Below are 25,314 nucleotides of genomic sequence, written 5' to 3' on the forward strand. Positions count from 1 at the left end.
ACACTGGAAGTAACATCTCAGTAGTTTAAGAGATAAGAAATCTCTTTTAAATTTATGTATTCAGTTTATTAGGGGAGGACTGGACATCTTACAGCCTCTGGTCCACATCCAGCGCTTTAGACGTCCCTAAGCGCTCAGTTGGTGGTCAGTCAGAAAATTTAAATTCAACAAGCATGAAGTATTAATTCTTCACAGTAATTTTGATTTTCTACTTTTATTTTTTTTTAAATTCCTAAGGTGGCTACTATAAACCTCTGAGCCCTCTTGTGTTTCCTCAAAATAAAATGCAGATTAATAACTTTTTTGTTTTTAAGTTAGTCAATGTGTCAGTTCGAGCCATAAGCTTGTGCATTTTTTAATATAGCAAATTTCCTAGCAAAGGACTGTTTTAATGCAACGTTTCGTGTTTTTGTTTTTTCCAGTTTTCATGAATACAGACTTTGCATACCAATCGATATTCAGCCTTTTCGCTAAAGTCTCATCGCTGTTGCTGCTGGTACAGATGCTAAAGGTCGCAGAGTTTTGGAATATAATATAATAATTATCTCTTGGTCCAATTTCCTAATACCTTACGGCCCTTTCCTCATTTTTGTACTGACATAAAAAGTTAAAGTGGTTCTATTCAACTAATAGGACTTTATTTATTACTAGACTAAACATAGAGATATTACCAAAAAAAGTTGTTCCAGTTTCTTTGTATTTATTACACTCAGGGGTGAAAGTAAGGGGGTACGGTCGGGTACTGCGTACCCCTAAAAGATTTAGCGGGGGTACGCAGTACCTGCAAGAGAGGGGAGCGGCTGTCTGCTGTAAAAAATCAACGGGTTCACTGTGCAGCTGTGAGTTCACCCACTAATCAGCCGTGAGTGATTAGTTTTTCAAGAACAATCTCAAACACGACTTAATCAGTTAATAACTTTTTTCCCATTTCATATTGATTCTGAACTCTTCATGCTTTACTAGAACAGCGGTGCAATAATATGTTGATTGCGGAAGGTTTTGAGTCGATCTCGGCATTAGGTGACAAACTGAACGCCGCCAGGATGCTGAGACCAGCACGTCCTCCTCTGACTCGCTTAAAACGTTCGTAACTTTATTAAAGAACAACAAAAATCAACAAAACGTGCTCAAATTAATGACCCAATAACAATAATTAGTAATTATTGTTTCAACAAGGTGTTGCGCAAGCCTGCAAACCTAATATCGTAAGACTGAATGTTATGTTTTTAATGCAATCTGTGCTCGGCACGGGGAGCGAGCGGTTGCCATGGCAACGGGTGTGCTTAAATGACAAAGAGAGACGGAGAGTAAAAAGGTGCGACTGGTTTAGAGTTGATCACCTGTTCGGGTTGTTTTACCTTTGTCTTGGCTCATCACAGCCGTTGTAGTTTCTGAATGTTCAATAAATGACAAACTTGGACTAATTATCTCGTTGTCTGTGACTATACGTCATTTACAACAAACATCAAACACTGTAAATATGTTTCATTAAGTATTTAACAAACAAATGACTTCTACCGTGATAATTATGTGAAATTAAATTGTCTAATATAAAAAAATAGTTTGGTGCTGTCTGCTGTCGGGCTCAGAGTCTGGAGAGGCTATTCCTTTATCAAACTTTTTTTTTTTTTTTTTTTTTGCTTCTTATTTAGTGGAAATATTGATGTTGATGAGACTTTACCAAAATAATAACCTTTTTCAACCTTTATAGCTCCACTGTTGAAAATGAGGTTCTAACATTCACAAGTAACAGTGAAATAAAATCCAGTCCAACATCTGGTTTGAGGTGATTCCTCTGGAACCTGTTAGAGGAAAAATATCCCAACTTCAGAAGATGTGCTTTTAACTTAACAGAGCTCTGTGGTTCCTCCTATCAGTGTGAGAGTCAGGGCAAGGAGGCGCCATGTTAGGAAGACGAAGTGGAAGCAGCAGGATCTTCAGAACAGGTCATGATGCTAGGCTACTGATTATCCCTCTRTCGGGACACAGGATCAATATAACCAGTTTAAAAGMTAAMATGAATGGTTATATGCCAGACATGGGAAACTGGGATGCACTCCATGCCATGATGTTCAGAATTTAGGTCTCATGGCATCTCAAGCTGTCAACATTGCAGCCACTGGGTTGAGGGAAATACAACTCCATTCTGTAGCAATTCAAGGGCTACCCAGCTTTTATCACTTCACAAAAAAATTTTATCTGCACAGAAACTCCAAAGCACACAAAGAAGCACATATATATTTTATTTATTTATTTTTTGTCATAGTACCCCCATGAATTTAAAACTACTTTCACAAATGATTACACTACTATTGTCTGTTCAGACTTTTTAAATTCTTTATAATAATTTTTCTTGTATTGTTTTTTTTTTTTTTAGGCCAAGTTCCCAAACGTTTTCTAGCTGGCGAAGTTAATGTTCATGATATCTTCAAGAGAAACTGACCGATTCTCAGTTCTGCCTGCAATCAAGCTTTTGGAACCGCACAATGCGGGGGAAAAAGGGAAACTAACATGTAAAAGGAGCAAATAAAGTGACGCAAATGATTCATTTCCTCAGACTTAAAATAAAACGTTAGCTTATAGAGCACTGTTGTTTACCTATATGTTCTACATTTCAGCTCAGTGCATACTTTGTGAGCTCAGTTTGTCGTTTACCTGCATCCGTTTGTACGAGCAGAAGAAATGTTATACTTGATGTTTGTCAGAATAATTCTTCTAATCAAAATATTGTGGCAAGTTTTAAGATATTTTGTACTCAGAAATAAAAATCCAGAGGTACAAAAGGATTCAGTTGAATGTCAAATTTTAGTCATGAGTACAACTGTTTGCAATGTTGATGTATTTTAAGTCAGCCCACAACACTTTGTGAAACCATTGATGGGGTATGTTTAAATTGGAAAAAGAGAAGAAATGTTTTTTTAATTATTATTAAAATAGGGGGGAAAAAGGTGTGTTTTTGTGAAAAAAATGTTTGTTTTTACATGGAAATAAAAATGTATTCTTTTTCTGAATTAGATTTTTTTTTTTTACATTACAGATGCAATTTTTGCTGATATTTAAAGCTTGATTCTGATAAATAGGATTTGCATAGATGTGCTTTTGTGCTTATAGTTTTGAACTTTTGTAGACTGAAAGCTTTAATTTGAAAAATAAAAAATATGCAGGGACCTTTCATTTACCTTCTACCACAAACAAAACTTATTCTGACATTTTAAAATATTGTATTACAAAATCCTATAGATTCATGTGTAAACCTATGGGCTTTGACAAATGTCTTTTTCTACAATAAAAGTTTATCTAGCAGTGTTAAATGCTCCATCTAGGATTTCTCATTCAAGAAACAGGTTTTTCAAAGCGCTGCACATTTGTCCAATTCTAGATTTGTGTTGTAGCATTCTAACATTCTAACACGAGCAGGGCTTGATAATTTCAGGTGCATCCAAACATTATGAGAGGAGGACTAAGATAACCCAATAACGCACTATGCTTTAATGTATTGACACACAGCAGCAAGCTCTGGGCCTCCTTCAGACGGTTTGGTAATTAATGCTAAATCCTTGTTTATATGCAGCTCATTCCTCCATCTTCACCGAGGAGCACATCCACTTGCATACAGAGCTATGCTCTGCCGTGGCACCACTCTGTGAGGGGCGTATGGTCTGTGGTCTGTGACATTGTTGCATGTAGCCTCTGGCAGCAGAGTTATATGACTTGTGGATCGTGTCAGTGTCACTTCGTCAGTCCTTCTGTCTTTGGCCAGAACATGTGGCAGGAGTTCCTACGCAGCTCTGAAAGAAGCCTGAGAAATGTCAGTGTCGCAGTATGTGACCTCTAACAGAGACCTGCTAAAACGGTAAAGTCCACATTGGAGTTTGAGTGTATATATAAATGGGACCTTGAGGCCGATGTTGGTGTTGTTGACTGGAACGGAGCAGGTTTCTCCAGCATCAGGTTACTTCTTTATTCCACGTTCTGGTTAAGGAATTACAGCCGGACACGTTGACAGATTACAGCGCCACACAGGCAGTTACACAGCCGCAAACTTTGTAATGCTTTCAGCTAAAGCGGATGAGCTTATGAGATTCCCGGCGCCCACGCCACAACGGGCACCCTCCCCTGCCCCCCATGACGGCGTTGAAAACAGAGTCCCTTTTGCTGTATTGCGCCTTACCTTGCATCTGACAGAAGTATGCAGATGTAATTGTACCCCGTCTCTCTTTGTTCCACGCGATTACAAAGTGCTCAGGAGGTTGGCAGCTGTCTTCACGGAATCCAGATAAAAATAGATTTGTCCAAACCAAACACCCGCCCGTCCGCCCCTCCCCAAGCTGCACCCCGGTTCTGTCCCACCCCCACTGTGAAATGATTAGCAGTTCTTCGCTGCCTCGCTTTGCTGACATATTCATCATCATCTCATGTGTGGCTGCACTTCACGCCGCTAAGCATCTTTGGTGCCATGAGGCATTTCCGTGAACATTTCTCTGGTGAATGTTAGCAGTAGTGGTCAGTCAGGCGTCTCCTTTACTGTACATGTACCAACCATTCTGGTCTTCTCGCAGCAATGTGAGCTGGCTTTTTCCTTTTTATTTACAGCATTGCTGAACATGGGTTTCAGCTGAGCAGAGGCTTCCGTTTACCCTAGTGGGTAATTTTGTGTGCTCTGATGATCTAATAATCCTCTAACAAATAAGCCCAGCAGTGCTTTGCTGAGGCAACATTTACAGTAGTGGGTACTGAGAAGGTAGTGAAGAGCTCCTCTTTTTACATGAAATAATCTAAAGTAGTGTCATGTCATTGTATTTATCCTCAGTTTGAGCCACTTGCTTTGGTTCCTCTGTGATCCTTTTTACTTCAGCGTTATGCATCCAAATCCATCTGCAATGCTGGGGAGTTTCCAGCGATTCAGCTGAACTGAATTTGAGAGTTAAATGAAAAACATGCTACTGGTAACACAATATAATGCAGATTTTCTCTAATCCACACAAAGGGCTTGTATGCAGTATGTGAAATTTGATTTCAGTACTTTCCAGGTTTGGAAATTGTATTATCCATATTTTAATCCTTGTCTTTTTGTTCAAAAGTAAAGATATACATATATATTTTTTGGTAGATATTTGTCTAACCAGATAAAAAAAAATAAATAAAAAAAAAACTTCACCAATATCAAGATCTCTTTCACATAGGTGACCTGGCCAAGGAAGGTATCAGAACATCTCACAGAGGACAAGGCAGTTGGACAATAGCAATGAAAACAAAGTGCAAATAATATTACAAAGTGGAGTAGTTATTCTGTTAAAATGTTAAAAACAGGCTTTGGTCAAAGAATTGCTATCAATTTCTTCATACAGACAACACTTTGCGCAACACACAAATTAAGACCGTTTACTAATCTCTTCGACAGCAAATAATTCACATTTTCATTCTTCGCTTGACATTTATGCAAGAAATTGTAACAGTCTTGAAAAGTTTAATCATTATTTAGCTTTTTTTTTTTTCAAATTAGCTACTTGTTCAAGTTTTTAAAACAAGTGAGAAAATTATATGATTTTCCTACAGTCTCTGTTTTACAGATTAGAACTATTCTTATATGGAGCCTAAGGCTTTAAGTCTCACGCTCAGTGAATTGTGGGACGTTTCTGCATTTTCATCTTCCTATTAAAATGCGGACTGCAGCAGCGCTGTCACCGGCTCATTCTGAAACGGCTGAAAGAGGAGCTTTGAGAAGCACGAACGATAACATCCTTAACCTCACAGCTTTTAATTACACTACCTGCCTCAGCTGCTTTTCTGCGCTCGCTTTCTCTCTGCCTTTAACTTGCTCGGGGATTAGGCAGGTTACTTATCTTGATACTTCAAAGGAGCTTTACACTAAAAGCTTTAATTTCAGTCAAACTCTTGACTATTCAAAGAGTACAAAGTACTCTCACCTTTGCAGGGGAAGCTGTTTACTTGTAACCCAACAAGAAAAAAAAAAAAAGAAACAGGTGCATGCTACAGTAATTTAAGCATTTGGCTTCTCTGCGTGAGAATGGATTACCGAGAATGGGCTTAAAGTCTTATCTATTAGGCACGGTCATGGATGTCGGGCATTACCACAGATGTCAGGGCGAAAGGATTTCGGTATCGTCAGAGCTGCGGTGATTCTTGGAGAAAGGTCAAAGAAGTGCTAATCAGAATGGAAGATATCTGTCTTTGCTTCCCCCTGGATTTAAATTTAGACACCATGTCGTCCCCGTTTGATGACCAGTAGTTTTAACATCTTGCAACGCATGGGGCTGTTGAGTTCATTATTTAAGCAAGCAGCCTCTTGAGAACATTTTGGTTTCAGCTTTTCGCCCTGTCAATATGTAGAGTAGGTAATGGTGCAATCTGCTGAATCAAGGATCCCCCCCGCCTCCCTCCCTCCTTTACCAAACAAGCATCTTCCAAATCAATGCAAATTAAACACTGCAGATTGTCACCAGATGTGTTCTGGCTGCAACATTTGTGAACTTAAATCAGATAAATCAATATCCAGCTATGTTTTGCTCTTTGCAAAACATAGCTTTACGTGATGGGACAAAAAAAAAATCAGTCGAGTCCGGATTCCACTGCACTCCATCAATTGAGCAACATAAGTCATATTTAATTGTGTGAAATCACATGCAGGATGTATGATCAGCTGACAGAAAATATAACCAGTTTCACCATATTTCCACACATTCTCCTGCTTTCAGTTCATTTTCTGCATCTGTCTTTTTTTTTATCCATAACTTTTTAAGATAAAAAAAAAAAAGCAAGTTAAGTTAAAGGACCCTTTGGCTTTATTTCAATGCTGGCAGTTAAAGTTTTCAAACTCACACAAGTTAATTACGAACTCGAGTCAGACGAGAGTTTAACTCTCGCACAAAGCTGAGTTTGTAATTGCACCAAGTATGTTGACGCTTTCCCCTCAGGAGCTGCTTGTGATGTCTGAGTTTATTACAAAAAGCCTTGGCAGCGCGTGGGAGGTGTGGGCTCCCAACTCCATCACCTGCTCTAATTACACTGATGGCAGCCAAAGGTTGCCTCTGAGTCGTTCTGCCTCGGCTTGTGGGATGTTCAGCGCTTAATAGCCATCATTAATTTAAATGGAATATCACATTATGCTGTGTACGCTAATCAACCATTGTCCTACCTCGAGCTTCGGCCTGGCGGTCCAGATGTATGTGCCGCTCCAAACGTCATTCTCTTACATAACCGCGGGGACTGCGGCGGGAATGGCAGGCTCGGAGCTTAGGAGTGATTTATCTGCTTTGTTGCGGCGTTTAATTTCAATAAATGTTACACAACGTTGTCTGGGTGGCACCTGCGAGCGCGGAACAGCGTCACGGCCTTTGAGGGTTTTAAAAAGTTTCGATTTTGACTCGCAGAGGTCTGCCCCCGGGGGTTTGATGTCACTAATAAAACACCGTTATATATCATATTGCTAAGCTGCCTGGAAATGCGGCCTTGGAGACTCCTGTTTCAGTTAGGAGACTCATAGCAACCTTCTGTCAGTTTAATTTTAAAAACTTTTATAGATTTATTTCTGCTTTGGTCATTATTCTGCGGTAAATACTAAAACGTGGATAATCTAAATGTATCGTAAACCTTTAGACCGTGGGGCTCACATCCGCCGTGGGTGTTAACCTGGTCTATCCAATTACTCATGGATGGATTTGATCTCCACCAGTAATTATGAAGTGGAAGGAATAAGATCAGTATGTTATGTTCGGAAATACAACAAGTGTGCATTTGTTGTAAGTCTCCTTGAAACTGTACCTCTCTGCGGTTGCAGCTGCAGGTCTTTTGAAGCATATTCCTGCCATCTTTACCCATCTAGAGATAGGTGGCAGAGTGAGTCTGTAATCACACGTTTTCAAGTTTTGCCACAGATTCTCATTAGGATTTAAATCCTGACTTTGACTGGGCCATTCTCACATATGACTATACTTTAACATAAACTACTTTAAGACCTGGCTGTAAATTTGGGATTGTCATCTTTACATGACTTCTGAAGGAACTGGCAAGCTGATTCTATTTAGAGGGATCATAATAATTGAAAAGCATGGACCATCTTCTATCCATTTCACAATTATGCCATACTTTGTGTAGGCCTGTCTCAAAAAAAAAAAAAAAAGAATCAAGCAAAATACACAACATTTTTGTAATAGTTTTATATAAATGTTAATGCACTATGCACTGTATCTGTACAGTAATGTGATTCATCTTTTGAATTATTTAATTGAAAATAATTTTCAGACAAAGCGTTCAAGATATGTGGTTAAGTTTATGGCTCTCCATCCCCCAGATCTCAACGTTCTTTCATTTCAAATCTGACAGACTTAATCAAGTTCAACTTTTATTGAAATAAATGAACATGAATAAATGAAAATAAACTTTTTTTTTATATCTTCCTACCTACAGGAATGTTATGATGAGGAAATCCAGTCTCCAATTTCCTCATCATCAAATAGCTCAACCTTTTGTTTCATCAAATGACAATCATCCAAAGACTTCACTCCTAAAACTAAAGCACATCCAGGTGCCGTCTGTCAAGCTCCCAGCAGACTGTCTTGTCCTTTAAATCAGGCTGAATAAGATTCAGCTGCTGTGGTTTTACTCTTACACTGGGGTCATTCTCAAGTTGATTACCTGTCCGACTAACATCCTTCATTCCTCATGATTGACTTTGGCTGAGCAGCATGATCTAAGAGGTAGAGGTTCCAACTCCCTTTATGTTGTAGAAAGCATAAAACATTTTGCTTATTTATTTATTTATTTTTTACAGAAAATCAAAATCTGACTTATTTCTTTCTTTGAATAAAATTTCTTTTAATTTACCTTTGCCGGCGCTGGGCTCAGTTTGCAAGTTACTAAACAACTTAAGTTTAGAATTTTACACCAGCGTGAAACAAAACCACAGCATGAAAATTCAATGTCTCTAAATGGATCGTCTTACTTTGCTCAACGGGTAATATCACACAGAGGAATCAATATCTCCTGACACTTTCTGTAGTACAGTACAATTTAGTTAAATAGATACTTTGGCTATTATTTGGAAGAACAAATGGGGACAGGTGGAGGTTTGCAGGGAGCTGCAGCCGCGATGTAAATATAGTCGTGAATGTGCAGTTGAGGAATGTGACCAGGATAGCAGAGACCGCATGCTTGGAGCTGACTGAGGTCAAGTAAACTTTCCATGCAAAGGAGTGTCGACACTCACCTCTGGCTTTTTCATTCATCAAAAGACTTTGAACTCATCTCCAAAAAAAGAAGAAAAAAAAAAAAACTATAGAAATTCCTGTGAAAACAAAAAGCTGAGCAGCAGCAATGCTATTCCAATAAAGATGTTTGTTTGTTTTTAGATTGATGCTCCTTTTATATTGTTTAATTGTCTTTTGAGATAATTCCTTGGCAAAGAAATTACCTCACACTTTTTACTTCAAGTAAAACATTATTTAGCACACAGGAAAGATAAAGTCTACTTATTTTGCATCTTTCTTCTTTTTTCCCCTAAGGTTTTCTTTTATTTCAGCTAAGAACTTATTTCTAATGGGTTACAGCAGAAAGCAGGGAGTTTAATATTTTCTGATGACTTCTTTAATAATCCAATCTGAAGGGAAGATTAACAGAGCAAGCAGAGGACATCTACGCAGAAATTCAGTTTCAGCAGAAGCAGCAATTTGGCAGATTTACGCCAACACTGTGTCGAGTCTATTTGGTCCTTTTCAGAATTGGTATTAACTCTTACAGAGTCACATCAACAAAAATGTGAGTAGGTTAAAACTGTTCCAAATATTAAAATGAAATAACCAATTCTGGAAAAGACCAGACGGATTCAACACAGTGTTGATTTAACTCTGCCAGAGCTCTGTGTTTCATTTCTCTGTTTCAGAAATCCTGATCGTTGTCTCAGTATAAAGTCTTCTTTGAGGAACACACAGTAGTCGCCTTATGCTGCAATTTCCTCACTGCCGTGACCCAAAGCGCAGTGGTCTGCTCCAAGTCAATCGGCATTTTGTAAGTTCTTGTTTCCGTGTCAAATGACAATTATTCCACAGCTGAAAATAATCTTGCACATTTGCAAAGTTTCCCTTTTCACTAACTACAGGCTCTCCTAATGTTTTCCAAACAAGTAAAGTTATTTTATGACACATTTCTAAATGGCAGACGCACACTGAAAATCTATTCTATGAAAACACTAATTATACACCATGATTTAGCAGCTTGGATAATGCTCAATTAGCAGCAAAAGCTTGAAGTAGTTATTTCCTGTACAACATTATCTAGGGCCTGCACAGTTGTTGAGTAACTTTGGCCCTCTGTTCTTTATAGCTTGATTTAATTCAGTGAGATTTGCCGGCATTTGTTCCTGCATAATTCACATCAGGACACACTACAGCACTTCTGTCAGGATGAGAACTACACTTTGACTTGAACGTGGTATTGTACTTTCTCGGAAAGGCACTTTTACTTTGATTTTATTTGTCAGAGTTATCGTTATAATCAGATGCAACTTTGCACAAGGTAAAAGCTTGCTTCCATTATCTTGCATTATCTCTTAAAGGAAAATGCATTTACTGTTGGCCTTTTAAGCCGTAGTTTTTCTATAGTTTTTCTAATTGTCTCAACCTTGACTGGTTACCACTGCAGAACGATGCTGGCTAACAAGACGTCTCAGATCGATGAGTCGTAATAATTGTTTTCCCAAGATCGTCGCTAATATTATTATTCCACTCTGATATTGTGTAATACAAACACAACCTAATGAGGCAGTTTTCCTTCTAATGTGTACAAGCTAAAGACAGCTGTCTTTTCCCATTAGCATAGCATCTTCCATAAAAGCCTTTATGGAAGATGCAAATATCTTCATTCTTGCGCTATCACCTGCACACCTGTACATATAAATCATAATGTAATAATTTAAGTGATACCAAGAAGTAGAGAAATGGTGAAATATTCACATCTCAGAGTAAAATAAAGAAAGCACAATATTTTCAGTTTTGTATATTTTATTTTATTCTATATATTCTTTATATATATATATATTATTTTTATTTATATATATATATATATATAAGGGCTTTTTATCCCTGGTGTTGTGCATTTTCACAGTTTTAAACAATTGCCAGAACCAACCCATTTTCAAGTATTGGTACACAAAAAAGAACACATTCTGCCCAAAATACTCCAGTGGTGCACTGTGCTTCCAAGACATCAAACCAACTCATTTCCTTTAGTCATCTTGTGTGCTACATTAGAGAGGGTTACCTTTAAAATGATGAATTGAATTTACTGAAATAATGAGAGAGCCTATGGACAGGCCTATGGAAGGTGAATTTTTCTCAAAACCAAAAACAAAAGCCAGGAAATGAGGCGAGGGATTCCTGAGTGGCTCAAGGGAGAGCAGATACTTTCTTCAAAAACGGAAAAGTAGCCGCCCTCACAAGAACTGTGAAGGTGTGGGTTTAGGAAAGGAGACGTCTATTTACTTGGCACACAACCTCACAGACATGATTCGATCCACAATGTCTCTCTGGGAATATAAAAACATTTATTCAAACCAAGCGGTCACTTCAGGTGCCAGGAGGTTTTATGAGTTCACGAGGGTGTCGGCGTCACACTGCATAGTTTTGGCTCTTGTCCAACATTGGCACATCTCGCCATCTGAACAACAAAATTAAAGACCGTCAACAAGACAACTCTTCTGCTAAGTCTGGAAGCTTTGTTTGTTTTTCTCTGGCTTTTTTTTTTTTTTCTTTTTTAAGGAAGCACATGTAGCATTGCTGACATTTTTCATTGGTGTGAACACAGCTTACACGTTATCATCATACATGACAGGTTGAGATAAAGAGAAGACACTTAGTGCCCGTTAGCTTCAATCCGACATATAAACACTGATGATTATGGACAAACACACACTCGGTGACCTCTTAAATTCCTTTTATTATTGTTGTTGTTATTATTATTAAAATTAAAATATTAAAACAAACTAAAGATACAAGCTGCACATCACTCCCTAAATATTAGTAGTGAGCAGGTGTGTTGTGCTTATGGCTCTGTTCGCTCGTGCCTGTAGTCGCATGATCCACGTGCCGCCGTCCCCCCCTTCATCACCCCCCCCTCTAAATGAGTACACATTGCCAATGCGACACCGCAGTGACAATCAGATACCGGCCTGCTCCCTTCCCCTCAGGGGGAGGCTGTATGCTGGTGTGGGCTAGCTCAACCCCTGCTTTATGACAAGGACATAACCTCAGCTGAGTTATGTCCTCAGTTGAGTTTGTGTGCGTGCGTGCGTGTGTGTGTGTGTGTGGAGAAAATGGCAGCAGACAAGCGGAGTATTTACGCTACAGGATGTCCGACTGGGATCTCGGAACAAAGTCTGTGAAATAAAGAGTCCTCATGCAGCGGACTCTGTGACGGGATAAAACTAGAAACAAAATAATAATCTTTTCATAATGTTTGGATTGCATCCAGGTTGCTTTCAAAAACATGTCTGTGTCGGTTTTATGACAGGATTGAGTTTGTCTTCACCTTTACATTCACTCCTCTGACTGCGACAGCCCTTCACTGTTGTTATTTGGCCTCCTTAAGCCCGAGCCGTGACTCGAGCTAGTCCGGCTCAGCTCTGTTGGGCCCAAAGAGGGCTTCAGAAAGTGTGCCACTGCATATCTAAATGTGACAGCCGTCCCGCAGTAGCCTGAGCCTCCCTTTTCCTTCACCCGTGACTCAGCCTGGGACTGTGGCCGTCTCAGGCCAAGCATGGGTGTTAGCCATGTTTGAAATTAAGAAAGTATTTAAGGGATAGTTTGTGATCTTTAAAAGTCAAGTCTGGTTAAAAGATTTATCAGCAGACGAGTGTCTTGTCCACAGCAGATAACTGTCTTGGTGTCTTCGTTTAGTAGAAATCCGCATTAGTCTATCTTGAAGGATAAATCTAATGGCCGGTTCAAGACGGGCCAAAACTTAAGCTGACATTTACAGTTTTAAAACAACTGTAATCATAGTGATTTACTGTATGTCAACAGTATTTTACGAACTTTTACATCACTGTCACATTTACGCAATGTGGTTATTTAAAACAAAATAATACTGATTATTTACACAGGAAATGGAGATAGGAGGCAGTGCGCCACCAATTAGTTTCCTTTGTGAAACACATACTAAGAATGAAACAAGTAAAGCCCTTTCAGTCAGCGTAATCACCAAATAAAAATAAGTAAGGCAGCGCAAAAAAATCAAAAAGTGCTCAATTAAGTTGCTGTAATATTTACTTGTGAGAAACTTTGACTTCAAATACTTCTGCATTCTCCATTCAGAGTACGTTTCACACAGGAAGACCACTGGTAGCGCAACACCTCCTACCTACATTTTCTGAGCACATAGTCATCAGCTTTTTTTTTTTTTTTTTTTTTTTTTTTTATAAATGAAGGCTTGATGTAAACATGCTAGCTTAATGGATCTCAAAACCTCTGTGGCGGTTTTGAGATCGGAGTCGTTTTAAGATGGTAGACGTCTGCTGTTGTCTCGACCCTTTTTCCCCTCTTAGCTGTTAGCGTTAGCCTTAGCGGAAAAAAAAAACTAATCTGGATTTATACTGAACCAAAACAGCAAGACTGTTATCTACTGCAGGGAAGACATTACAGAACCTTACGTCAAAAATTCTGAACTTTGCCTTTCCATGACTTTAAATCCACAGATGGATTTGATCTGTCAGTTTTGTCATGTTGTTTGACTTCTAGGGCATTTGCTGCTGAGCCTTCGGAGATTATTCTCCAACAGTGTTAACCCACATCTGTAGTCAGGAGAACAATTTCAATTGGTTTTCAGAAATGTTCATTCATCTAAAAAAATAAATAAATAAATGTATAAATACTTTTTATTTTATATCCGCTTCATCCTGTTTTGGGTCGCAGGGTGCGTGGGTGGGGTGAAGCCTCTCCCAGCTGTCGTCAGGATATACTAGCTTTAGTCCAGCCTTAAGATAAAAGAAGCTGTGCTTCTATTTTTGCATGTTATGCAAATGAGATAAAATGGCTTAACCGGTAAGCTTCAAAGGCAGTGGCAGTCGCACTTTTATTATTGTTTTTGGGCGATTCCTGGATGCCGCTCCAGATCTAGAATACTGATATGAGACAAACGCCGCACTTCTCATTCAATTTTCAGAAAAGTTTGCATTTAAATAGAAAGTTAAATATATAAACAGGTGAGCCTTATGTGTATTCAATTTGTCTGGTGGGATAAAAATTGAAAAAGGAAAAAAAAAAAAAAAAACCTGTCTTTGGAGGGAGAACATTTCTGAAGTCAAATGCAGCTCTAATTTTGGTTTCCTCTCAAAGTTTTCTAGATAAATGAGCATTGGGTTGTTGAGCACTGATGTTTAGCTGACCGGCGCTCTTTATTCATGCATGTGTGCCTGCGTTAACTCTCGCTGGCGGTAAAATGAAGGGAGACAGGCCCGGCATGCAGCGAGAGCTACGACAGGCAGAGAGGAGAAGTGGGTCATCTATATGCCAGCCGAGCAGTCGGCATTAATTCGCCCGCTTCCTGTTCTACTAGTCAGCCCCGACAGCGGAGAGGGGAAAAAAAGTGAGAAAGGGTGGGTGGAGGACACTGTTGTACATGACGAGTTTCTTCAAAGACAGATTCTTGATTTTAGTTGCACGTAAATAGAAAGGGAAATTGCTCTATGTCCTGTGTGAGCTACAGTGGCAGGAAGATGAAAACAGACAAGGAGGAAGTAAAACGGAGGCCCTGAGATGGATTGATGCAGTCAATTCTACAACAGCCTATATCGGCAGAATAAAGTGACAACAATGAGGTCAGCTGTGCTATTCGCTAGATTTTTCTCCAGATGTTCTTAGTTTACTGTGCTAAGTACAACTGATGGCTTCACAGAGCATCTTGTTTGTTGCATAATGCACTTGAAACCCAAACACACTGAGTTAGTTTGATTGTATAACTGTTTTCCCACTCATTCCGCCGGGTGCAATACATTGGATTCCTCTACACGTCAAAGATTCAATCTAAAAGGAATTTTTCTTTTGTGCTCTGGCTCCGGTCCTAAACCCAGCACCGAGCGTCTCTGGAAGAATCGGGACCGGCGACTAAATGACTGCATTGCACTTCAGTTTAAGGCGAAAACGTTTGCAGTGAAAAGCGATGTAAACTTAAGGCAGCATGGATCGAAGATCTAGAATTCCTTAAAAATGACTAAAATCTAAGTCACTCATTGCATTTCGTCATGTAAATAACCAAACAGCATAAAACACAAATGAATGCACCCTCTTCCAGCCTATAAATAATAATAGTAAAAAAAAAAAATACCACTTGTATTCGTACACGGCTTGTGCGGCATGCCTTGCACACACAATCATGTCTCGCTTAACCTCGCCCACGGTCTAATCAGCCGGCTCAGTCAGAGCGTAAAACTATAAATTAAACACTGCTTCTGTTCATTTTTTTGCATTTCAGCACAGTGAGACCCGACCTATGTTTGAAGGTAGAATGGTTGCAGGTAATTGCAGTAAATTCCTTCCTCTAAAGGAACATCTGGTCCTTTCGTCTGTTGTGGTTTTATTAGCCTCTTTCTCGTGCTTGTCAGTGTTTATTTCACTAACGTGGGAGATTATAGAGACACAAAGAATTGGGTTGGGGCAAAAAAACAACATTGAAAACGGATTAAAGCACTCAGAGGTTGGCGAAAATGGAGAGCGAAACGTAAACAAAACATAGAGTTAAGGGATGAAGTAGAGTGGGTATCAAAGGCCAGTCTGGTCAGAGGAGCAGATCAGTATTTAGGTGGGATGACCACCATGGGATCACCTTTCTTTGGCCGCCACATAAGCACCTGGGCGTCATTGGCGTTGGGCTTCACCATGGCTTTGGGGGGGATGGGTTCATTCTTGCCCAGTATCTGAGGCTGTTCCTGGGCCACAGGCTCCTTTAAAACAGCCCTTTGACCCAGAGGCTTCTCTGGATCCACCTGAATATGAAGCCTCATCCTCCAGCGGATTGTCCGGAGAACGACTGTCTCTGAGGTGGCTTGGTTGATGGCAACCAGCCATGTGGTAAAGCTCTGGTCGCGTTGGATGCTGCTGAGCAGAGGCACGTTGCTGTCGCTGACCGGTACTCCCCAGGTAACGCTGGGGTAAAAATTGTCGTTCATGCTGACCGCGAACTTGCTGTCCTTCTTGGTGGGCCCTACCACAGTGCAGGTCTCTGTGGTGTTGCCATACCACGGGTAGTTGACACCGTCCGAGTCGCTGATTGCTTGGATCTTGCCGTCACGCAGGTCCGGAAGCTCCCAACTCGACCTGGATGTTAGAAATAGAGACACAAATGAGGATTTAAAAAGAAACTTTGCTTTTTTTTTTTTTTTTGTCTTAATCAAGAGTGAAGGTATGGAAGCCGTACTCTGAATACACCATGTTGAATTTATCTGCTCCCCCATTACAATGTTTGAAATTATGGAGGTCTTATTTTAAATGCAAGGTGACACAACTCATATTTAGAAATCTCACAACAATCGGGTTATGTTCGGTTTGCCTGACCAAGACTATAGTGATGTGAAAAATGAAGTCAAAGAAAAAAACATACATGTAAAAAAACAATTTAAATGAAAACTATTTCCTTCAAAGAGATGTCGGTTGTTCATTTAGGCTGCTTCAACTGGTACTGGTCACCTCGATTTGACCTTCACTATTTTGTACTTTTGTAGTTGTGATTAATATCATGCATGGAAAAAGTCTGGTATGAAAAGAAGCCATCAGCCCAAGAACATCAATAGATATTTTCTCAAATTGATGAAGGAGAACTAATCCAGCCAACTTCAGTCCATGGTGGGAGAATGTATAATGGCAAAGTTTCAACCTTTTAATTTTGTAACAGCTGTCTTTCATAGATCATACTGGATTTATAACTATTGGCAGCCTTTCACAAATCTCTGCAGAATACAAATTGAGACAAATGAATACAGTTAGTTCACCATTTTTAAAAGAGGCGGGAACAAGCTTATATTTTATGCTTCATCATTTATTTTTTTACTAAAAAATTTGATCATCCCTTGAAGTCTGACAAGTTTATAAAGCCTCAGTTAAACAATGGCAAGCTAAAAGTAACTACTAGTAATTGCTACGTTTTGTTCTGTATTGGTTAAGTTCAACTCACATGGTGCAGCAAAGTCTATTTTTATTTCTTCATTTTTTTGAAGTTGCTTCATCTTAGCGTGAGCTGTCCAGACAGATAATTGTTCAGTCATGCACAGGAAAAGTAAATGAATCTGATTGACTTTTTCCGGGTAAAAGACAGAGTCACATCTCCCTCCCTCACTGTAAATCAGATTAGACACAGCAGAAAACTTTGCACTGCTTTGCAGTTTTTAGGCCTGGTCTGCAACAGCGATATGCAAACGCACGCAGGTGTTCTCCAGGTCTCTGTTGCAATGATGCTGCCATTTGTACAAACTCCATTTCAATGACTGTTTTCTATCTAATCCAAACTGTTAACTCTTTAATTTAGCTCATTAAATCAGCATTTATCTGAAACAGCTGAAAAACACCAAAAACACCAAAACCAAGAAACCTTTTGAAAAAAACGACCAATCTCTTAGTCATTAGTTATCCCGTGTTAACTCAAATCATTTTGACAGTTTTCAATCATATAAACACTGTTTAACGGCTACTACTTTCAAGGCAGGTATCTTTTTTTTTAGCAAGAAACTAGGTCAGACACAATCTTAGCAGACATGACAAAAGTTTTAAGAAAAATCAGCCTACAATCTCTTATTGATAAATCTCTGCCCATATCAGAACTTCTTAAGATCGGCCCCTTCATTTGACATTATCTTTGCCAAGTGGCAGGAAGACAAATACAGAACGAATTCATACAATTGAGCAGATAAAGTTTTGGTGTGCGGTGGCAGAATTTTCAAAATGTGCAAAACAACAGTTCAGGTCATTTATTACTCAAAGAAAATACAGCACAACTGATTGCTAAACATGCAGTGTGTAGACACACAATCCAGTCCACTGACTGGTCTGCTGTTTGAGGATTGAGCTGAAGAGCCGTCTCCTGCAGCAGGTATTGATCCGAAAACTTTTGGCTGGGTCACCTTGGTACAGAATATATCTCGTCTTTAACAAAAAGTTTGAAAAAATTAAAAGGGATCGGCAAAGCTTGGCTACTGTGGCAAAATCACAGGGAGAAATGTATCAACTACATAAAGGTAATTCTTTGTAGACTTGGCTTTATTCAAATGAGCACATAATTTAAACATTGTGGTTATTATGCTGTCAATTGAAATGACAACAATGGAAACTTTATTTTGGTTTATTGAACTTGAATTGTTGGGGAGAGAACGGAATAAAAACATGGTGGAGATGCACTTTAACATACCAAAAGGTTTTGTGAAGCTTTTATGTGAATGTAGGAAGATGTGTGCTTTACTTTCTTGCTTGCATTCTTTATTCTCAATTACTGACAAGTTCAAAAATGTTAATAGCAACATAAAAAAAATAAATAAATAATCGTATGGCCATGACTTAAACAAATGACCAAATCTGTGATTAAATGACACAAACTGAAAACCAAGTCACATTTTATGTGTTTTCTTTGTTTTCGGCATTGATAGTAACTCATTTCAACATTGTTATCTAATCACACAAGAAAGAAGCACTAAGCCGATTCTAACCCTGACAGCTTAATAGTTCTGGTTTTCTTCCTGACTTAAAACTACAATACAGTAATGAAATATTTTGACACATACAGCAGGTGACAAAGAACATCTTAAGTCCCTCTGTTCTGACCAACATTGATTTTCTGTCTGCAGTGTGAAAATAGATTACCTTTCGTTCCCTGATTTGGAGGATCAGCAGAATAGAGGTGAAGCAGTGCGATGACACAACTTACTGCCTCTCCACCCAAAATTTACATGCATGCATTTATGTGGAAGAAGCTTTATGAAATAAATGCACCTTTTATTGCTGTGGCATGAACTCACACTGAATAATGGAGATAAAGCTGACTTAAACAAAAGCGTGGGTGCCAAAATCAGTGGCATTCCTACAATTTCTATTACACAAACTATTAATCCAAGTTATTACAAAAGCTTGTGGCGCAAAGCCCATTTTCTCTTAGCTACTCTTCAAAATGGAAAAGCCAAGAAACTGTGCTGTTTACTTAAAGTCTCTTGACTTTAATTCATCAAGAAATATATATAAAAATTTCCACATGCATAAGTCGGAACAAAAAGTAAAACAGGAGAGCGCCGTCTTCGCGTCTTCCATTCAGATGGAGCATTTACTGCACCCAGCATCAAAATACTTAATGGAGACAGGAAGCACCAAGCAGTGAACACAGGTAAACCGTGGATACCTCTACCCACTCCGGAGCCGACAATGCGAGTGTGGAAACCACCGCTAGTGTACACTTCCTGTTGTTTGCCTTTCCGGACAGAAACTCAAGCTTGTAGTTTGGAGATTTGTAAGCGGTGCATGTATTGTGATTACTTCAAAACTAGACAGATTGAATGAATGAATTTGGAATGTTGTGCATGATTTTAAGGACTTGACAGGTTTCCTTCATGGGAGACAAAACGCATATCTGCAACCACTACTAGAAACCTCATTGCCGTTTCCTGTTACTTTGAATGTTGTAGATAAGCACAGATGCCTACAAAGTAAATGTGTCCAAGAGACAGAGCAGACGAGAGTGTTTGCATTCAGAAAACCGAGAAGCCTTTTTGTGTAAAGTCTGAACTTTAAGCAGCAGTTTCTTTTTCTTTTCATTTCTACGTGCATGCAAGTATATGCCTGCCTCCTAGCAAACGCACACGGGATGTCCAAACCAACCAAACCGTACCTTGCAATATCCCAACGGTGCACATGGGAATGATGAATGTGCACAGAATCCTGAGTGCACCGTCCAAAGCCAGCCGAGAAATTATCAATATTACCATCCTCAGCTGTTCTGTGCAATTACAGCATGCTGGGCCGTTATCACCACCAAAAGCAACTATGCGGTGTGAGATTCAAGCAACGAGAATTCATCTTCTACTGCATCTTGACGATGACTTTTAAACTGCAGAAAAAGGGCATGTGGGGTACTTTTGAGCTGTTGCATTTGCATTCACTAAAATAACTTATTTAGTATATATTTTTTAAATGTCTTCGCCTTCATATAGCTAGATGTAGGCATGACAAAACCATTTTTTACTAATGCTGTGAAAGCTGGGCATACAGGTCCTTCTCAAAAAATTTGCATATTGTGATAAAGTTCATTATTTTCCATAATATAATGATAAAAATTAAACTGTCATATTTTAGATTCATTGCTCACCAACTGAAATATTTCAGGTCTTTTATTGTTTTAATACTGATGATTTTGGCATACAGCTCATGAAAACCAAAAATCCCTGTCTCAAAAATTTAGCATATTTCATCCGACCAATGAAAAAAATGTGTTTTAATACCAAAAAGGTCAACCTTCAAATAATTATGTTCAGTTATGCACTCAATACTTGGTCAGGAATCCTTTTGCAGAAATGACTGCGTGGCATGGAGGCCATCAGCCTGTGGCTCTGCTGAGGTGTTATGGAGCCCAGGATGCTTCGATGGCCTTAAGCTCATTCAGAGTGTTGGGTCTTGSGTCTCTCAACTTTCTCTTCACAATATCCCACAGATTCTCTATGGGGTTCAGGTCAGGAGAGTTGGCAGGCCAACAGTAACACCATGGTCAGTAATACCAGTGGTTTTGGCACTGTGAGCAGGTGCCAGGTTGTGTTGAAAAATTAAATCTTCATCTCCATAAAGCTTTTGAGMAGATGGATGCATGAAGTGCTCCAAAACCTCCTGATAGCTGCTGCATTGACCCTGCCCTTCATAAAACACAGTGGACCAACACCAGCAGCTGACATTCTAAGCCTGACAGCTTAATAGTTCTGGTTTTCTTCCTGACTTAAAACTACAATACAGTAATGAAATATTTTGACACATACAGCAGGTGACAAAGAACATTTTAAGTCCCTCTGTTCTGACCAACATTGATTTTCTGTCTGGCTCCCCAGACCATCACTGACTGTGGCTACTTGACACTGGACTTCTGGCATTTTGGCCTTTCCTTCTCTCCAGTCTTCCTCCAGACTCTGGCACCTTGATTTCCGAATGACATGCAAAATTTGCTTTCATCCAAAAAAAGTACTTTGGACCACTAAGCAACAGTCCAGTGCTGCTTCTCTGTAGCCCAGGTCAGGCGCTTCTGCCGCTGTTTCTAGTTCAAAATTGGCTTGACCTGGGGAATGCAGCACCTGTAGCCCATTTCCTGTACACGCCTGTGAATGGTGGCTCTGGATGTTTCTACTCCAGACTCAGTCCACTGCTTCCACAGGTTTCCCCCAAGGTCTGGTCACCTCTTCTCGTTGTGCAGCGTTTTCTGCCACACTTTTTCATTCCCACTGAGGTGCCTTGATACAGCACTCTGGGAACAGCCTATTCATTCAGAAATGTCTTTCTGTGTCTTACCCTCTTGCTTGAGAGCGTCAATGATGGCCTTCTGGACAGCAGTCAGGTCAGCAGTCTTACCCATGATTGCGGTTTTGAGTATTGAACCAGGCTGGGAGATTTTAAAAGCCTCAGGAATCTTTTGCAGGTGTTTAGAGTTACTTTGTTGATTCAGATGATCAGGTTCATTGCTCGTTCAGAGAACCTTTTCATGATATGCTAATTTTTTGAGACAGGGATTTTTGGTTTTCATGAGCTGTATGCCAAAATCATCAATATTAAAACAATAAAAGACCTGAAATATTTCAGTTGGTGTGCAATGAATCTAAAATATGACAGTTTAATTTTTATCATTACATTATGGAAAATAATGAACTTTATCACAATATGCTAATTTTTGGAGAAGTACCTGTATTACAGTGGTGACAAAGTATTTGATTCTTTCTACCAACAACACCTACTGTATCCCTAAAAAGCTGTTTCTCCCTTGCATACAATAAATCTTGAACAGAAGCAGCTTAGTGGCACAAATGAGGCAATAAATAAATTTTTTAAATCTCCACAAAAATAGTCCTACAAATACTTAACAGGTTCATGTTAAGTATTTGTACTTAACATGCAGGGTGATGGGTGTCCATCACCCTGTGATGCAGGGTGTCCATCACAGGGTKATGGGTGTCCATCACCCTGTGATGCAGGGTGTCCATCACAGGGAGAGACACAAAGGATAAACAACCAACGCATGAAAAAGCATATGGGCAATTTAGAGTAACCAATTAACTTAACAGTCCTGTTTTTGGATTGTGAGAGGAAGTTGGAGATTCCAGAGAGGACTTATGCATAGCATGCAAGGTAAGAACATGCAAACTCCAAGCAGACAGTCCTCAGACTGGGATTCAAACTCGGGATATTCTTGCTGCAAGACAGGAGTGTAGCCTAGACCACCACCAATAACTTAATTTGTTTCAGTGGTTCAATTAATTTGAATCTGAAATATAATTAATATTCAGATTCTTTACACAGACAGGAGTGTATTTTAAGCATTTATTTTTACTAACCTTGGTGAAAATGGCTTCCAGCTTACAAAACCCCAAATTTCTTAGAAAATGTGAACATTACATCAGACCAATAAAGAAAAAAAGGAATCTTTTAATACAACCATTCTATGTTGTGGTCTGCACAGTTAAGGGGAAGCAGGCTTTCACAGAGTAAATCAATGACGAGTAGAAGAAAAAAAAAAAGAGTAAAAAGAAAAAGTTGAACAAGCAAGAGAAATGACCTTAGCCTTTAAATGATTGTGTGGCAAAGTCAATTCAAGAGTTTGGAGAAGATTCAAAAGCCAAAGGCTTGTGGAGTCGGAGTGTTGAGAGTCACCACACAGACATATTTATGTTAAGCCGTTCCTGAACACTAAATGCTCAAAGTCTTCCCTGAATACTAGATGTTGCTCAAAGGTCCAACATCTTGTTTCTGGAGAAAGTCGATTTTGAATCTTATTTGGAAATCAAGTTTCCAGGGGAAGACTAGAGGAGCAGAGACTCCAGTGTATCTGGAGAGCCATGCCATCTGCTGGTGTTGATCCATTATGTTGTATGAAGTTCAAAGTCAGAGCAGCTGTCTACCTGGACATATTAGAGAAATCCCCCACTTCCTTCTGCATGCAAACTTTACGGAGAAGCTGATTTTATTTTTGGGACGTGCCTACACTGCCAAAAGCGCCAACACCTGCTTTAGTGACCTCCTGTTTAGAAAACCCTTATTTTAATAATCTTATGTAATCTTCTTATTTATTTATTTGATAAATACAATTAGATTTTTTTCATCAACTGCGAGCTATAGCAATTATATTTAACAGAAATAAACACTTGAAAAAAATTTTTTGTATGTGTAATGACTCCATATAACACACAAGTTCCACTTTTTTGAAATAAATTAAATGAAATAAAGTTTTTGATCACATTCTGACAGATGCACCTGCAGACTGGGTGAACAAACAAAGCCAAACTTTGAAAGGTTAATGTTTCCCTTTATCCATCTCTCCATCACACACTCGGGAGAATTCACCTTTACTGCCACTGGAACAGGGGGCTCAAGGGGGAAAGAAACATGTTGGGCCATACACATGGGTGGGGGTGTCTGGCTCTAATCTTAGTGCCGCAGCACGCAGACATCCTCTTCTCTACAGATAAAGTATATTCTGATCAGCGTGTGGTTACCCACAGTAAATAAGACAAGGACTGCATGTCTGCTGACACATAGGAAACAGAAGAAAGGACAACAGTAGTGCTAGCTGTCACTAAAGAATATGAAAGGTCACAGCAGTTATTTCTCATCTAAATACTCTCATCTATGTAGCCATAGGCGAGAGCTTTTGCACGTTTAGCTTTGAACGTGTTGGTCTTATTTTTTTTTTTCAGACAATGCAAAAAACCCCACAGGTGTTCTTGTGTAACCCAGATGCTGCAAGAGTTTCACTTCTGAGTAACATTTCCTCTGCCACGTAATTTTAGCAATACTTGTTGCACGAAAACAGGAATTCAAACCTTCAGCCAATGAAATGAAACAAAAAATAGAAAACAGGAAAAAAAAAAAAATGTCTCCCTCTTGGCAGCTGGGCTCTCACTGCTCTCTGTGTTTTAAGACTGAACAATTATCTTTTAAATTCAAAATACTCTTCAAGTTTTTTTGTTTTTTGTTTTTCTGAAAAGACCACTGTAATTTCAATTACTTATACATAATTTAATCCTCATGTTTAAAATGTCCAGAAAATGTATTTATTTATTTATACAGAATGAGACACTGTTCCAACTGGGTGATTTTCTGTTCTAATCAAACCTGGATAATGATATTAAAGCAAAACAAGTGGTCTTTCTGTCAATCCAAGCACAGAAAATAAGTCTAAACTATAAGTTCAATTTCTTATTACATTTTGCCATTTAAATAATAAATTGAATAATATTTTATCATTGTTATTATTATTATTATTATTACTATTGTATAAGTATGTCATATAAAAAATTTTAAAAAGTAAATTTACATAGATGAATGATTTTATTAAAACTCTTCCGTTGAGTTCAATTTTATTTATTTTACTTTGCTTTAGTTTATTTTACTTTATATTATTATTATTTTTTTTTTAACTTTATTTTAACACCAGCACTCACTTCTCAAACGTGCCAAAAGAGCCAGGCGTACTCACTTCCCTTTGTCCCCGTATGTATTGTAGAACATCATGTGGTTACACGCCTGGATCCACCCGATGGTCCACGTCTCTTTGGCCGCTACAGGCGGCACCAGGAGACGCGCATGAGCTCGGAAGTGCGGCGTCCGGTAGCGCAGGACAACGCTGGACGCCTCGTCGATGCTGGTGGGGTTGGAGTCGATGGACGTGCTCAGCTCCAGGACGATAACGCTGTCTCGGAAACTCTTGGGCTTACACTTGAGGCTCTGGATGCAGCCCATTGCACTGTATTGTAACACAATCCACAAAAGCGCCCAAAGCTCTGGAGAAGGAGGTGGAGGAGAAGAAGAAAGACGCATGGAAACAGCAGGAAGAATCACCATAAGTTTTGGACCTACACGCTCCTTTCTCCCTCCCCAACCCTCCAAAAAAAAAAAAAAAAAAAAAAAAAACATAGAACATGAAGAAGAAGGACTATATAACCAAAACACCTCTATATATCAAGAGTTGCCATACGTGAAGTCATAATGGTGTGAGGAGAGGAAGGCAAGCCAATAGAAAGGCTTCACAGCCGCAGAGCGCATGCTTTCCGGTGCGAAAATGCAACTTCACTTGCAGAAGTTGGGCATC

General features: G+C 39.2%; 2 protein-coding genes across 9 annotated transcripts in view; one reads left to right on the forward strand and one right to left on the reverse strand.

Annotated features, from left to right (window-relative positions):
- nup214 (nucleoporin 214) overlaps positions 1-2,587 on the forward strand; it is a 34,758-nt gene extending 32,171 nt beyond the window's left edge. For 4 of the 6 annotated variants that reach the window (XM_008424408.2, XM_008424410.2, XM_008424409.2 and 1 more), the window contains 2 exons: positions 1,878-1,946; positions 2,378-2,587. In XM_008424408.2, the coding sequence (XP_008422630.1) occupies positions 1,878-1,946; positions 2,378-2,414 (106 nt within the window). In that variant the 3' untranslated portion in view covers positions 2,415-2,587. The remainder of the gene's footprint in view (positions 1-1,877; positions 1,947-2,377) is intronic. The other 2 variants (XM_008424411.2, XM_008424412.2) reach the window with 1 other exon arrangement.
- Positions 2,588-11,749: 9,162 nt separating this feature from the next.
- fam78ab (family with sequence similarity 78 member Ab) overlaps positions 11,750-25,314 on the reverse strand; it is a 14,896-nt gene continuing 1,331 nt past the window's right edge. For 2 of the 3 annotated variants that reach the window (XM_008424416.2, XM_008424417.2), the window contains exons 2-3: positions 24,703-25,006; positions 11,750-16,322 (exon numbers count right to left, since the gene is read on the reverse strand). In XM_008424416.2, the coding sequence (XP_008422638.1) occupies positions 15,797-16,322; positions 24,703-24,965 (789 nt within the window). In that variant the 5' untranslated portion in view covers positions 24,966-25,006 and the 3' untranslated portion in view covers positions 11,750-15,796. Of the gene's footprint in view, positions 16,323-24,702; positions 25,110-25,314 lie in introns of those variants that run through there. The other variant, XM_008424415.2, reaches the window with a different exon arrangement.

The sequence above is a fragment of the Poecilia reticulata genome, linkage group LG12 (genome assembly GCF_000633615.1).
Source record: "Poecilia reticulata strain Guanapo linkage group LG12, Guppy_female_1.0+MT, whole genome shotgun sequence".
NCBI lineage: Eukaryota > Metazoa > Chordata > Actinopteri > Cyprinodontiformes > Poeciliidae > Poecilia > Poecilia reticulata.